This window comes from Meleagris gallopavo, chromosome 3 (genome assembly GCF_905368555.1).
Source record: "Meleagris gallopavo chromosome 3, MGAL_WU_HG_1.1, whole genome shotgun sequence".
In the NCBI taxonomy this organism is placed as follows: domain Eukaryota; kingdom Metazoa; phylum Chordata; class Aves; order Galliformes; family Phasianidae; genus Meleagris; species Meleagris gallopavo.
The window spans coordinates 73,686,796-73,703,459 of record NC_139406.1 but is presented as its reverse complement, the minus strand read 5'-3'; the positions used below and the strand labels follow the sequence as shown (position 1 = coordinate 73,703,459).

Below are 16,664 nucleotides of genomic sequence, written 5' to 3'. Positions count from 1 at the left end.
GCGGGTTTGTTTGTAGACAGTGCTGCAGTTCTTCATTTAGAACTTCTGCTCAAGAGGTAATTACAGCTGACCTCTTCGTCATTTCCGCTTCAAACTGAGTTTGCCTCTGTTTCATCTGACAGTCAGTGTTTCTCTGATGCATTTGGGAAATTTTCTCACCACGACAGGAACCTAACAGGATTATTTCCATTGCTAGTTATAAAACTGGCTAGCTGTAAAACTCTCCCTGCAGAAACAAGAAAATCTACAGGAGAAATATGTTTAATCAATGCAGTAAAGCTGTATTTCTGCTACGGAAGGCAATATCATCCCATTTAGTAAAATAATTCAGTTTCAGTAGGTATTGTCTTTCTAAATACATAATGAAATGAATAAAAACAACATATATAACTTAACTCTAAACTATGCATAGATAGACTCATGGAATGGCTTGGGTTGCAAAGACCTCAGGGATCACCAGGGTCCAACTCCCTGCCACAGGCAGTGCTGCTGCCACTCATCAAATACTGGATCAGGCTGCCCAGTACCCCATCCAACCCCAGAACATACAAAGCTACAGTTAGAATGATTGAGCTCGCCATCACAGAAATTAATGACCACCAATACCTGGCCCTTGTGAAGAACGAAGCAGCCTGGCACTTAGTTGGCTCAGTGCAATTGGCTGTAGCTACAGAGCTCTCTCAGATACACAGCTGTCTCACTGCAAGAGGATGTTTAAGAACAAAACCCATCAGTTGTGCTAACGGTGTTTTAGGAATTAAAAACTTCATTCTTGGTATTCTACTTCAAAACCAAACTCATAAACCACACCAGAACTATAAGCTCAAAGAGGGTAGAAGCAAGAGTCCAGAAATTCTACTTTTCAGGAAAAAGACCTTTATTTATTTATTTTAATTAACCTGAGAAAAGATTTCACTGGAACAACATCCTTAATGGTACTTCTGCAGCACTTGTGAGTATGATATAATTTATATTAAGTGTGCAAAGAAGGCATTGGGGCATGTGAAAAGTTTTAACGCTTCATCTTGAAAAAGGCAGCTCTGTCACAATGAAATATAAAACAGAAGTACTGCCTGAAAGAAAACAAAAACCCTACTGGTGCACCAAATAGCCTTAGTTTTAGCTTTATGAATATGTCTGTAAGCAGCAATAGCTGGTATTTTAAGTAATCTGATTACAGACTCGGAGTTAAACATTTTAATTGTTAGATGCAGCCATTTGTTCCTTTAAAAGCTGTGCAAACTAGCAATCCTTCCATGCACACAGAAAACAAAATTCTCTGTGCACTAAAACTTACTCGTTTGTCATTTAAAAAACAGACCCATTTAGTTAATAATTAATTATTTTGAGCCAAAGTGTTCCATGACAAGCTAATATATTATTCATTCATCTTTGTACAGCACCAAAAATATTTACATCTGTTGTGTGCAAGCTGGGGGGCAAAGAAACAGATGGGCTGTGCAGTTTATTTAAAAAATGTTTATACTTGTAAATTCTTTATAGCAAAGCTATCACTAACGGATCTGTTTGTCTTGGAGGTGCTTCCTTCCCACGAGAATGTACAACCCACAAGGTGACAGAACAAGTGATGACTGAAAGTGTACTTCCATTGTACCACCAAGGTATTTCATGCTATATATAAATGCAAAATAGATATTTCCATGTCTAAACAAAATCAGGATGCAAACACGAACTCCATAACTGAACACAAAGATATGCATTAAATTCTAGACTAAAAGTGTATACAACTGAAAAGAAAAAAAAGAGCAGCAAGTTTTAAATATGTGTATGCTATCAAAATAAAACAGAATTCAGACAGTCCATGTAGAGACCCACTTCAACCCATGCGTGTTGGCAGAGTTGTACAGACATCTCACAACCGACAACTCTAACTACACAACAAATAAACTTTAAGTTCTTAAAGTTCATACACCTCTTTAAGGCTGTCAAGTTCTTCCAAAGAGTACTGATGATTCTGGTTTTCCGTGAGCAAATCAAACAATCGCCGAACCTGTTCTTTTTCGTTTTTGCTGAGAAGAGCCAACACCACCTGAGAAAACAGATTAGGTCATAATCAGCACAGGCATAGCATTTGACAGAAATATAGCAATCATTTCCTATTGAAATATTAAACTCCTAAATTTCTGTTTGATTTAAGTACTCATTTAACCTAAGTTCTTACCTTAAATCTTTCTGCTTTGCTTAAGTAGAAAAGATGCTGATATACAAGGCCAGGATCTTTTCCAAGGACGTAATGTTCCAATGACTGGATGAAAATAAAAAAGATTTCTCCTTCAAGTTTGTTACTTAGCAGCATTGGCAGTTTTTTTGGATCAGTAATTGTTAGAAGATCTGCACAAGCAGAGTGATCCTTATTGGCATTCACTGCATTTACAATCTGACCAAAATCATAGGCATTTGATGGTTCAGAAATCTTCAGTTTTTCACAGGTCTTTAATGGCACACTCTTCTGAACTGCTTCTTTAGAGCAAACATCGTCAGCCACAACGTCTTCTGATGTCACAAGCTGCCCCTCTTCCTGTTCATCAGTTACCTTCACAAAAGAAATGGCATCAAATCATTAATTCCATACATGGCATGTGTATATTCAACATGAACATCACTAAATTAAAGCAGGCATTTTACTCTTCACAAAGGCTTCTCTTCATAGGCTTTACTCTTCATAAAGGCTTCTATGTTCCTCTGTGTCCTTCTTCCCCCCAGAATGGTACAACCCTTGTTTATCTTTAAAGGTTTCTTAGTCAAAAGTCTGTATTTTGCATTTCATTTCATTGCTTGGCATTCCACTGTAGAAAGACAAATAAAGCACTGGGAGAGACTGAGGAATAGAATACATATTTTAAACGTGAAGTTACACAACCTAAGCAGAACTGAAGTTTAGTTTCCACATACTTTTCATTTACAGCTTTATTTCGTTGTTTTGACTTCAGAATAGTACAGGCACATAACAGTTGCATCAGGTTGCTGTTTGTGGACTTGCTGTGGAAGTAGAAGGCTCATCATGGTCTAACTAACTGCGTGCATTCCCACTTCTCCCCAGACTGCAAGCTGTACAGAGCTCCATCAATCAGTTACTAGAAAATTAGCCTTGAGTTCCACTATCATAGAATCCTTAGAATTGGAAGGAACCTTAAAGGCCATCTAGTCAACTCCCCTGCAATGAACAGGGAACTACAGCTAGATCAGGTTCCCATGGCCTGATCCAGCCTCACCTTGATAGTCACCAGGGGTGGGGCATCAACCACGCCTCTGGACGACCTGTTGCAGTGCCAACCACATTTACAACTACATAACTACTTTTACTAAAGTACACTTCAAACTTTTAGGAGCTGTGGAGTCAGTACAAACCTACCAAAACAACTCACTGAACAGGGTCTCTCCAAAAGCTTCATGTCAGGCTTTTGGAAAGTCTGAAGATGCAGCACTACACATTACAGTGCTGTGCTGGGAGCAAGCTTAGTCATTCCCGCAGGCACTGGGCTTATAGAGCTTTTGCTTTATTTTTAAATAATCCTTAGCATCAAGGGAGATATCTAGCTGTCTTCTATAAAATTATAGCTTGATTAAAATGGAACAATAATGATAAATCTCTTTCTAATTAAATTTTCTTTCATTTTCTTTGCAGACTGCTTTCACGGCATTCTCATGTAGGTAAAACAAGGAATGCTGTCTTAAAGGGGCAGCAGCAATAACGACAGCAAACATCAATGCTTCCTGCCCCAGCCCTGCAAGAAATTACCACTGCTGGTAATGTAGTCAGCAGGTCCCCAAACACTGTGTTCACTGCCCAGAGCTCCTCTGAACACTCTCAGTCCCTTTGTCACAACTCACAGCTTAACTAATACTATTCCCAGCTTACACCAGTTACATAAAATCCCACAAACTTGTGATACTGGGAAATATACCAATAAAACAAGTTGTTGCTGTGTTAGTAATCACCATTTCCATTACACCATCATTTTGAAATTGCACAATCCAAATTACAGTCTCAGTTTAATAGCATAGATTGGAAACCATATATTTTAAACAGGAAAGGGGAAAAAAAAACGTTCTTAAAGGACCATCGAAATTACAACTGAAAACATCAGGTGACTGAGAAAATCCCTTCACTACTTAATTCAAAAAACTCTGGAAAGATATTATTTTGATCCAATGCATAATGTAAAATCATGCATTTCTTTTGCCAGACTTTGCAGATTTTTATCCATGTCATTGCTTGTTAAGGAAAGATTTCATCCTTCATACCAGTAGCTTTACTACCAGCGCAAGAACAGCTGGCATGTTGCTAACACCTTTGCCAGAGGTTGCCAGAATAGCTCAGACTTCAAAAGCAAAACTGCTCTTGGGCAGCCATATTCTGTAAAATTACTGTTTCAAAATCTAAGCGGTTTTTGATTATAAGGAGCACGTGCTGAAGTTTCTTGCTGTCTAAATGTATTTTTTTCACTTCCGCTGTGGTTCTGAATGCACCTCGAAGCAGACAAAGCTTTACTGCAGAACAGAGCGGATGATGAACACATCGTATGTGAGCATCCTCCAATATGTTAAAAATACAACTCTGCCTAAAGCAGGTGTAGAGCTAAGAATTAAAACCCGAATGCTTTGGTATTATGTTTTCAAATGTATGGCTTCTGTACTGCCTGTTTGTAAAAACAAACAGATATACCTCTTGTATGGTTATTTTCTTCCTTTGCTTTTGTTGACAGTCAGCGACAGCAACGCTGGCGATGCTGAGCAGCTGGGTTATCTCCTCTAGTTCATTTTTTGCTTCAAGAACGTTTGGATCTATTAGAAGTACTTTCTTGAGATCATCGATGCTGGCTTGATAGTTCTGTAAGTAAAAGGGAAAATATTTTTTTTCTCATAAACACACCAGGGGAAAAAGAAATTTCAATTATCGTATTGTCTTTTACTATTAAGAGAAATAGAAATGCTGAAATCTTGACGTTAAATAGACAAAAATAATCTAAATGCAGTGTAATTTTTAAAGGAAGAAAAAAAGGAAGCCAAGGATGAGTTTGAATACTTCCTGACTAAATACTTTCATATCAAATATATACTGTGAATTAATTTATGCTCTGAAAAACATTTCCCTATATTAGAAAATAGATTACTGGAGATTGCTGCTTTTAAGCATAATTAACATTTTAATACCTTCTCAATGCAACTCCCTCAACAGTTTGTGTACTTTGACAGTAGGCCAAATTAAACTTAAATTAAAACTATGCTTTAACTTCCCGGGCATCATTTCAATAGCTCATCTCAAATGGGCTGACATAGAAAAATTCCTGGTTATACTTGGGAAGACTGAGATTACATGATGAATTCTAGGATAAACTACAGAAGGACCAATACAAAGACAGAGTGACACTGGGACACAATTCTTCCAGAATCAGTCTTGTCATTTATTTAATGCTTTCGTTTCAAGATTTGACTTTCAGTATTATGCATTTTTATATTAAATTTTCCAGAGAGACAAAGTTCAGAGCAGCATCAGTTCTGAGGAAAGCTAAAATACCACATGAAATAAGTTAGCCTGGGGGCTGAATACTGAAAATAAGGATAACATGTAAAAGACTGTGCACAGAAAAGTGAGGGAGCCACTATTTCCTCTGTTCACAGTGTCTTAAGGTTATTAAGGGTCATATTATCACAGAAAAAGAAAACAAACCCTAAAAAAAAACAATCCTCTGTTGCATCGTCATTTGACATCTTTTCTCAGCATCTCAACAGTTACGAAACCACCAGTGCAAAAGACAGACATTCTCTTTTCTATCCAGGATATTTTGTTCAATACCAATTAATTGCATTCAAGGTACAGAGAAATTGTATGAAGTCTGTAAATGAACCAAGGTTTGCTGTATCATGAAAGAAGAGCAAAAGAACCAGAATTCTGCAAATAAATGCAGCAATGGGACAGCTTGCCTTCTTCAGCAAACAGCTACTACTTGAGCTAAAACATTTGAATATTCACAACCACAGAGAAATGAGGTTCCAGAACAGACTTCTGACAATGATCACAATGGCCAGCAAACAACCAGTCCTCCTAGGTTTTAAACTGCATCCTGGGCTATCAGGTGTAGGAGGTACAGTCCAATCCCATATCCTATGTTGTAGGCCTAACTCAGCAAACAAGTACCATCTTTATCCTGATCTTTCCTTAACTATATTTCAGTGAATGTATAAAAATCATTAAATTCCACTGCAGCTTTTGTGATATAAATACTTGTTTATAAACAAATAACACCTTCCAGCTAAGTTACGTCTTGACAAAATAGCTGCATTTAGCTCTTACTATCTTTTGTTACAGAGTCATTTGTCAATCCTAGATCGTCTCTGTTGCTTTCCCTAGCATTACAACTCACTCATCCCTACAACTGGCTGTAAAGAAGGTATTACATCTGCCTCAAACAAACAAATCTTGAGAGTCCCTGGGTGCTCAATTCTGAAAGAATCCATGAGCACCGTGCCTCATGTTATGACAACAACTTCAGTGTGCTGATGGAAAGGCAAAGGCTGAATCCCCACACTGCCCACAGAGTGAGAAAGGAAATCACTGACAAAGATTTCCAGTGCGTTTGGAGAAGGAAAGTAGAAGAGAATGAAGATAATTAAAGTCCTGGTTTAATATGACAAGCACTCAAATACGTGCAGATGCCAAAAGACAGCTTGAGATTTTAGTTTGAACAGATGAAGACAGACTTGAAGAGAATCTGTATGTAATCAGCTAAGATATGGTGAACACTTTGACAAAAAAAATAGACTGGGACGCAGGGGTAAACTAGAACATTATAACAGAGTTTAAATCTGCTTAACTGTCTTTATTCAAAGCTGATTTATTCCAATATTCCTGTCTTTTCTCAAATTATTGTAAATCAACATGCAGATCTTTATGTTCAAAAAATATTTATATTCCATATATGCCTAATGCTTTACAAAGTAATACATCATCAGCACTGCATACTTTGCTTATATTCATTGACTTAATTACCTGATGATTGCCTTTGAAGAGGATAAGCAAGTTTAGAAGTGCTTAAGAATACCTGCCATGTTCTTTTTCCTCACCTGTAATCCTTTGTATGCTAGTGCTCTTCTGTAAAAAGCTTTAATATTAGAATCTTCTATTTGAAGAACATGATCACAATCTTGCTTAGCCTCTTCATATTTATGCAGTTTCAAGTAACAGAGAGCTCTAACACAGAAAAACAGAATACACTGCAATATAAGTAAATTCTAGTGTCTGTAATGCCCTCTGACTCTGTATGTTTATTACAGTATTTCACACAATATCAATATACTGTTGTTGTTTTTTTTAACTTATAGTACATCTTTTTTTTCTATTTTGTACATTACTGTATTAAATACAAAAAAACTGTTTAGTACTGTACTGTACTAAAAGCAGAGCCTATTTTAGCTTAATATGATAGTACAGTAATGTACAAAATACAGATTCTGTGCAGCCACTCTGGGTAAAAAAGTGCTCTGCATTAAATAAGCAATATCATTTTCTGTACCTAATTATTACTTGGAAGTCTCCTATTCAGGTTTGGGCCTAATAAAATCCTTCTTAGTTTGAGGAAGCTGACAGGATTACAGCATAAAGAATTATGCCAAAGAATTAGGTCAACCTTTAAAATAATGCTGCTGTATGACTGTGTTTCTACTTCTATCTTTTCAGTGTGTACATTTTCTTGAAATTATTACTCTATTTGGTACACTGCAACTGCACCTTAGTTTATAATTAATATCAAATCAGTATTCTCACAAAATTCTGCAAAATGCTATGTTAATTCTAACTTTTACTTCGGTAACTTTACATACATTTAAAATCTTTATATAAATATCACTGACATTATAATATGTGCTCTGCTGGAAGACAACGTGGTTTAACCAAAGATCAATTTTGTTGTTGGAAATGCTCATCAAGTGGAAAAAAAAAAAAAGCCTTTCTTTACAAAAGTGGTTGAAGTGATGCAAAATCCTTATTTTCAGTGCAAAAATGTAAGCATTACTATCCCACAAAGTGGGGTCAGATTTTAATCTTTACCTGTTAGTGTAGATTGTGCAGTCCTTGGCATTTAACTTCAAGCATTCGTTGTATTTATTTACAGCTTCACCATATTTACCCTTCTTCACAAAATCATTCCCTTGACTTTTTAATGTCCTGAACTTTTCCTCAGCTTTCTCACCTGCACAACGAAAGGATCACAGCGTTACGTAAGAAGGTTGGTTCATTACAGGTAACTGAATAATCTGCCCGGCCTAAGAATAACTGCCTGGCACCTGGAGTATTTTTATCAGTTTGCACATTCCGATTTCTGTCCCACATCTTCCCGATGCCCTAAGGAAGGAATGAACATCCGTACATGCATTTGACATAACACACACTTCCCAATACAGCAAGGTAATTATTTTTGCTGAAAATGATGTGAATGCAACAGACAACTCTATTTTTATCTTCTCCTGTCAACCTGCTCTTTGTGGTACAGAGGGATGAACCACTGAAATACTGGTTTTATTTACAGTGGTTGGAAATGTAATCAGTAGCATTAAAAGCCTTCTAGATCTTCACCATCACACCAAAAAGGCCATTATGTTCCCTAATATTCTTTCTGCAAGAAACCAATCCATCACAATTTCTATGATAAACTGACAGTGACAATCACATCATTGGGGTTAGGGAGACATCAACAATATTCTGTTTATGAACTTTATGATAAAGATGTTTCAAGTAACTGGAAAACACCAAACTATACGTATATATACAAATGCTTTGTTCTTTCATAATTCTCTCTCTTTGCAAAGTTACACGATGTTGTAGAGAGGTAAATTTAATCTTTCCTAGTTAAGTTAAAATGAAATAAAAAACCTCAACAAATTGCACTCCTTAATAACAGAAAAAGCCCAGAGTACAACCACTGCAGCACAAATACAAAAGCTTAGCTTGAAAGTTTTCCTAATAGCAACACACTTATTTAAAATATCACTTTTCTACTTCATTTCAAAAATAAGTGCTAAACTGTCCAATCCTTAAGTGATAAATCAGTAACAATATGCACAACCAACTGAAATGCTTCAGTCATTGAACATTTTAAAAAGTAGAGTAAAACTTTTATGAATTTAATTGAGCTTAAAATATACATTGACATCCTTCCTGTTCCTTAAACAAAAAACTAAGTTCCTGTAGCTTTACCACTGTTCTATATATGCTATTACTCACATTATTCATAACCTACACCATTCAAGTTTTCCAGAATCACACTTAATTCTCAAGAAAAAAGGTCAAATTCTCATAAATGCATGTATGTGTAAGCTGTCTGTTGCTCTAATCAAGCATAAATAATTTTAAGGATGACTTTTCAGATAGTGTTAAGGTCTTTACATCTGTAGTGCCCAAGAGTACAGATTATTTGAAGGTATGCATTAATGCAATAATTGATTGTATCACTGCTACATATTAGGCCAGCAACGTAATTATGCGGTGCGTTCTCCTCCCTGTTAAACAAGCATAGATATAGATGCCCCATCCCTGGAGGCATTCAAGGCCAGGCTGGATGTGGCTCTGGGCAGCCTGGTCTGGTGGTTGGTGACCCTGCACATAACAGGGGCTTGAAACTGGATGATCATTGTGATCCTTTCAACCCAGGCCATTCTATGATTCTGTGATCTTCAGTGCTTATTTTCTTTATATAGTTAGAAAACACATAAGGGAACCTTATTTAACCTTAATTAACAGCCAAGGAAGATTCAAAAATGATACAGCTAAGGCCTCTGCAAGAGGATTTAGTATCAATAAGAGCAGAATTGGAGAGGCTACTTCACCTGATTTACTGGAGCAAGAAAAATGAAAACTCCACTGAAAGGAAAAAATCAGAGGGAAGAAAGTGTCGTACCTGGAGGTGAGCACTCAGTGCATACATGAAAAGTCTGAACCAACATTTCTTAAGAGTGCTTACTGAATAGCCACTGTTAAATTCTGTAGTAAAAAAAACATCAGAATTTTTCTTTTGTAGTCCATCTCACTACATGCTGGCCACATAGAAGCCTACTTGTTCTGTTTTGAACAGCTGAGTAATATTTTTTATCAACAATTAAACGATGGCTACAGATTATGCAGCTGGTTCTGATACTTAGGGTTTCAGTCTAGTTTACTTTTTGGGGGGGAGAGAACTGTTCTAGCTGCTGTACGATGAGGTCAGGAAAACCAGTGACCCTTGTGATGGGACTCAACACACTGCTGATGAGCATTTCTGCTATATTTTATATCACTTTAGAAATGACATGCTGCAAACTAAACTGCATCAGTTGGCCTCCAAAAAACATTTACCATAACTGTGGCTCTATAAAGTGCATCAAACCTAATCACATAAAAGATCATCTAATTTGACTTTTCACAAAGTTCTCCAATAAATATTTTTCTAAAGCCATTTCTTTACTATATTTGATTGTATTCCATTTTTTGGTTAGAAGTATTTCCTAGTAGATACATATCTGCATTAGCTATACATACGATTCATCTGCAGCTGTTCTTCTTTGTTGATATCTGTGGGACTTCTTGGCTTAACCTCTGAAGTAAAGTTGCCTCCATCCCACCTGTGTAGCTGAACAGCAACAGGGACAACTGGAATCGGTGGCAGTTTTTCCCTCCAACAAGAACCATCTTGATCAATTAAAGTCTTCGTTATTCTGAAAAGGAAAAGCCCCATCAACACGACTCTTCATACATTTAATTCATGCTTTAATAACTTACAAATTAAATAATACAATGTTCCAATTAAAAAAAAAAACACACACACAAAACTGAACAATTATCCTTAAGATTATTGAAAAAAAAAAAAAAAAAAAACAACTGTCTTGGTAGTCAACACTACTGAATTTATTTATTTGATTCAGACTTTTTTCCTTTTTAAATCAAGAGTACTTATGCTCATATGTAGGAGACAGGACACTGACATCAGCCAGATCTATAAAAGCAAATGTCAGATTTTGCAACCAAGCTCTAAATGCTGCCTCAAACCTGCAGTAAAGAAAGGGGGAGGGGGAAACAGACATCTACGCTGCTTAGTTTTCTCAGTAGCTCATTGGTGTTATCTGAACAAGAGTAAAATACAACATCCTGAGACATAAGCATGGTACCTAAATTTGCCCATGTCAAACAAAACACAATTATCTCTCACAAAAATATTTTCTAAACAACTAGTGCAGCTCACAAATTACTCACTAAATTACATTTCTTACAGCAGTCAGAAATTCTTCACTAGATTATTCTTCATTACCATTTAAAAAGGCAAAGAAAAATATATTCAAACTGTTCAGTCTCTCTTTAACCAATAGACTACAGATCATCTGTTTCTACACATGAGAGGATCAATACAGAATGCAGTTAACTGGGAGTTTCCCATTGCTGTGATAGGTTTTGGAGAAAGACCTGAACAAATATGAGTAAAGAATTCATGGTTTTCTTGCAACTTTTGTAGTGATTTAAAAAACAAACATACAAACAACAAAAAAAGCCCAATCAAGCAAGTATTGACATATGATGAGAATGCTAATAATATAAGTGATATAAAAGACTTCTAATATCAACATGAATTTAGGAGCCAAGAGGTAGCAAGTCTGATGTCTACTTTAGCAAAGAAAAGCTTTCAAAATAGTATCAATTTGACTTGCTTTACTGTGTAAATCAATAAATTGGAATATGCATATTAGATGCATTTCTATCTAATGTAGTGCAAGAAAACACTCTATGCTAATTATCTGCCAAAAAATAAAATCTAGTAACCCTAAATGTGACTCAAATGAGACAAAATGAGCACTAATAACCCAGATAAAGTTTCCTTCCTTGTTTTTTCCTTTATAAAAGTTTCAATAATAATGGTTATAAAGTAAAAAACTCCTCAGTGCAATACACTGACTGGAGTCAAAGCAGCTGGCACCAAACTATTTTCCTATTAGGATCCAAAAGAAGAGCCAATACAAGAAGCAGCCCTTTCAATATTATTTCATAGAATCACAGTGTGGTTAAGGTTGGAAGGGATCTCTGGATCCATCTGGTCCAGTTTCTCTGCTCAAGTAGGGACAACTTGAGCAGTCCAGGCAGACACTGATTGTAAAACGGAAATTAATTTTAATTATTTTAAAAAATAATACAGAATAAAAACACTGTTTGTAGAGCTATATAAGGCATGATTTTATGTGTTATGTTGCATGAAACATGCATGCTACGTGCTGCATGAAACATACCATTTGGTATTGAAAATAAGTTCTTAACACTACAAAATGTGATATTCTGTGTATGATCTAGCTATTTAATCTGTTTTCCAAGTGAACAAAAACACTTTTCTTTGCATTAACTGCATATACCCTTCCAGGGCTTTCCTCTATCTGGGTGATTAATAAGCAGTATTTTATAGGGCGACAGAAATCTGTGCTACTTCTGTTTTGTTCTTATTCTAGAGTTTTAGGGTTTTTTTAAGCATCATTTGAATGCAAGTGTTAAGAAAAACGTGGCACACTATCATAAGTTAGAGAGCCCTAAGATTTACTCTGGTAATGTTGCTAGAGAACAAAACTGTACACTTTATATTAAAAAATCAATTATTTCTTTTTCTGGTTCTTCTGATAGAAAATAACAGAATAATTCTGTTGGGAATTGAGAGAAGTGGAATGACATTTCAATTTAATAAATGGAAATGCATGAACATACTGCCCAGCATAAAAAACACAATTGAAAATCATCTAACCATGATAAACACACAATTTTTTATGCTTGTTTTCAGTTGACTTTTCGGAAAAATAAATGCATTCTTTCTTAATTTACTTTGATTGTAGAATGGCAGGTAAAGGCTCTATCTTAAAAATTCTACTCATTTTTAACATGAGAACAATCTGAAATATTAGACTGAACAGCTCTTAGGTTTTAAGAGTTTTTGAAAGCCTGCTTAGCAGGTAAACACAGCAAGATGAGCCTTAACAAGATGTAGTGAGCCCACTTTCAGACAGAAATAGGAAGATGAGGTTTTCTGTCAGTTTCCTACACAATCTTCATCCAGTTTCCTCCAGAAAATCAAGAACAAATAAATCCTTCAGTAAAAGCAAATTGTTAAGACCTGACGTTTCTAAAAAATTCAAAGATCTATTTTGAGGTTGTCCCACTAAGTTGGAGGGCTGTACAGTATCTACAATTCTTTGTTAAAACTCATTTTTAAAGGTGTATCAGTTTGGAAATAAAAATTGATAGTTTGGTCATCGATTACAGGTTAATTTACAAGTAATAAAATACTCAAAAATAATTTATATTAAAGGTTCAGTAATGCAGGAGGTCTACGCTCAAGAAAGTAAGAATTCGCAAGCAAAAATTAATTACCAGCAGAAGAGAAGACAAGAAGGAAGAAGCAGCTGAAATAAGGTGATGGGTTGCCAGGGAGGAAAGAATAATGAGCAGTGAAGCTAAAAACATAAGGAAGGCCTAGAGAGGAGAAAAGGAAGAATGTTAAGGGAAAAGAAGGAAATAAGCTTATTACTAAGCAAGTTACAAGTCATTGTCAGAAGAAACAAAAAAAGAGTATCTGCAGATAAATAAGCCAAGAAGATTAAAAAAAAAAAAAAAGGTATAATAAGTCTAATAAGCTGTAGAGATACCAAGACAGGAAGTTACTTCACCAAACCAAACTGTCTATTATTAATGTAGATACAGGAGATCAGTGACAATTTGTTGTGTAATCAAAAATATGACTACAAAGAGGAGATAATAAAGTTTCATGATCTCCTTTGGATGTCTCTTCTTAAATAAGCAGAACTTAAAAATATTATTGCCTTTTCATTGAAGCATAAAGAAAAACATAGACACTCATGACCTTGCCTTAAGAAGGAAAGTACTAGATTCCATTGTAAAAAGTTGCAGGAACGTGGGGTCCTGCTCAACAATTAATGTCTGCTTTGCTTTCCTAAGTATTTTTTTTGTCCAATAAAAGGAAAAAGGAAAGAAAATCAACATGAAAATCCTGTCATTTGTGCACTTAAGTACTTTCAACATGTTAATGAGAATAAAATTGTAAAAACACTGTCATAATAATGATTATCTTACAGTAAGATATTGTAATGTATCTCTAAGCGATCTGTTATGTTCCTTTTTTTTTTTTTTTTAATCTCTAAGCTTTGTAGCCAATCACTGAAACAAGCTGCTCCAGTGCACAACTGCAGCATACTGAAGAATTCACACCTAACATAAATCTTAGTTGCCACATAAAGAATGCTAGTAAATTAAGGAAACAGAAACGTCAGAGAAAAGGTATGGACTTAAAATATTGCTTTACATGATATCAAATACAAGATAGGAAAGAAGTTGGAGTTCCAGTCCAAAAAAAACAAAAGCCTTTTAATATTATTTTAATACTATAATTTTAAAAGAAAAACGTGCTGCAGAATGCAACTGTTAAGCTGTGAGAAAACAACAGAATTAAACAGCCAGTCCTCTAGTTCTAACACACTAGTTGTGATGACCTTGCTGTGGGATAAACGCAGAAAGGACGTACTCCCAGGCAAAACTGAACTACATTCCTCTATTTGGACCGATGTGTAGAAAATGTACAAAGTGCATTTACCTATTAACACTGTCATTTGCTGCTTGTATGCTGCTGTCTATTTGTAGAACTGTTTTGTAATCAACATACGCCTGTCGATACCGCTCCATAGACTCGTATGCCATTGCTCGTCGTAGGAGAGGCTTGAGGGAAAATGGCTGAAGCTCCAGAGCTCTGGAAAAAACAAAAGAGAGATGATGTTAAAGCAGAAAAAAGTAAATAATAGTAGTACAACTGTTTTATTATACATACAACTATATGGAACAACTGTGTGATTTCAGATTTGACTTACAGTAATATAACCCAGGAAGACGCTGTTGAGTGGTTTATTATTAATGCCCTAAATGAAATGCAGTTCAGAAATGGCTTTACTACAAGGTACTCAACTCAAATCCACGTCTTCCACCTGCAGAACTAATCCCTTCCTGCTGATGAAAGTAACAAAATGACAGCTGTTATTTTTCTCAAGTCACGCCTAGACCTACAGGAATTTCAAGTCTACTGTGCTTCTGCCTACACAACTTTATTCTTCTTCCTTATGTGAAAATATTCATGTAAAAATACATTTAATGAAAAACAAATATATCCCTGTCTACTTTCACCTTTTAGGTTGTTTTTGCCTGTCTTGTTCATTTGTGCCTCGATCCCTGAAGCTGTGCAATCAGAACTTCTGGACATCAAGTGCTTTGCCAGTAAGTTGATGAAGCCACAAAAGCTTCATCAATTAAATATTATCTTTTACTAATCGCCGATTCTTGCTCATAAGACAAAAAGATAAACACCAAAATACTTAAATTAGTGTGAGGCTGGGCAATTAGATGTCATGGAATTCTGAGCTAATTCAGACTCAGTAAGGTCTCTAGTCTGACCTTCTGCTAAATGTGGAGATAGCTCTGACATCAGACAAAGATTGCTCAGAGCTTTATCCAGTCACGCTTTGAAAACCTCCAGGGAAATTGCTGCACAACCACACTAGGCAGCTCGTCACAATATCCCATTGTCCCCCACTGGGAAATGGTTTTTTCTTCCAACGTGCAGCCAGAACCTCTTGGGTTTGTTTTTGCCTGCTGTCACATATCCTCCTACAGTACACTCAGTGCCAGAGTCATGTTCCACCTTCTGGATGATCTCCTCATGGGTCCTGGCTGCCTGCTGCTAGGAGCCCTCAAAGCCATTCTTCAAGCTGAACAAAACCAGCTCCCTCTGCTTCTCCAGGCAGGTGTTCCAAAAGCCCAAAGCCCCGTCAGCGACACTTCACTGAACTCATTCTAGTTGATCAATACCTTTCTTGTACTAGGGAAACCAAAATCCAACACAATAACATAACATAGTTGCTGTCTAACAAGTGCTGAGTACAAGGGATAATCACTTCCCTTAATCCACTGACTATGCTCCTCTCTGTACTGCCCAGGATGTTATTGGCCTTCCTGGCTGTTAAGTTAGCTTTTCACCATCACTCCTCCATAAAACTAGGGAAACAACAATCTCTGTCACAAAGATTTCCAATTTCTATTTCATAAGCATACCAACATTCCAACTCTCCTTATCTTCATGAATGCATTTGAAAAATACAAAAACATATGATGTCACAGCTCTTAAAAAACTTTGCAAAAATGCTCCCCATTCTGTAGCTTACACAAAAACTAACACAATATTCAGGCTCCTAATATTTAGAATGACAGGAAAATCACAATTATTATTTGGAGTGGAAGACATTCCTTGAAAAATAGTTTTGGTGGGAATGCAAAACTCTCTTCCCAGAGCAGAAAGTAAAGATAATACATTCACAAAACAAGCCATACCACCATATTAAATTAGGGAAAATGAAGTTAGTGTAGGAGCCCTGTTTCACTCATAATAACAAGAAATATCCAAATCAGAGACTTGAGACAAACAGTGATCCAACAGATGGCTTTTCATAAATCTTTAAGCTTTATGCAGCTAAAACTTAGTAGATGTTCAATACATTTGTATATTTTTAATGTCACAAACATAAGCACTACATCAAGCTTTACTTGATTGAATCAAGTAACTTATTTGGAAATCATCCCTTATGTTGTG

The 16,664-nt window shown here is 36.0% G+C and overlaps 1 protein-coding gene across 6 annotated transcripts in view; it reads right to left on the bottom strand.

Moving 5' to 3' along the window:
- Positions 1–859: 859 nt before the first annotated feature.
- Positions 860–16,664, bottom strand: part of SPAG1 (sperm associated antigen 1) — a 37,220-nt gene continuing 21,415 nt past the window's right edge. For all 6 annotated transcript variants that reach the window (XM_085221478.1, XM_019614174.3, XM_085221480.1 and 3 more), the window contains 7 exons: positions 14,625–14,777; positions 10,532–10,707; positions 8,069–8,210; positions 7,087–7,213; positions 4,688–4,852; positions 2,183–2,554; positions 860–2,050 (listed from right to left, as the gene is read on the bottom strand). In XM_085221478.1, the coding sequence (XP_085077604.1) occupies positions 1,919–2,050; positions 2,183–2,554; positions 4,688–4,852; positions 7,087–7,213; positions 8,069–8,210; positions 10,532–10,707; positions 14,625–14,777 (1,267 nt within the window). In that variant the 3' untranslated portion in view covers positions 860–1,918. The remainder of the gene's footprint in view (positions 2,051–2,182; positions 2,555–4,687; positions 4,853–7,086; positions 7,214–8,068; positions 8,211–10,531; positions 10,708–14,624; positions 14,778–16,664) is intronic.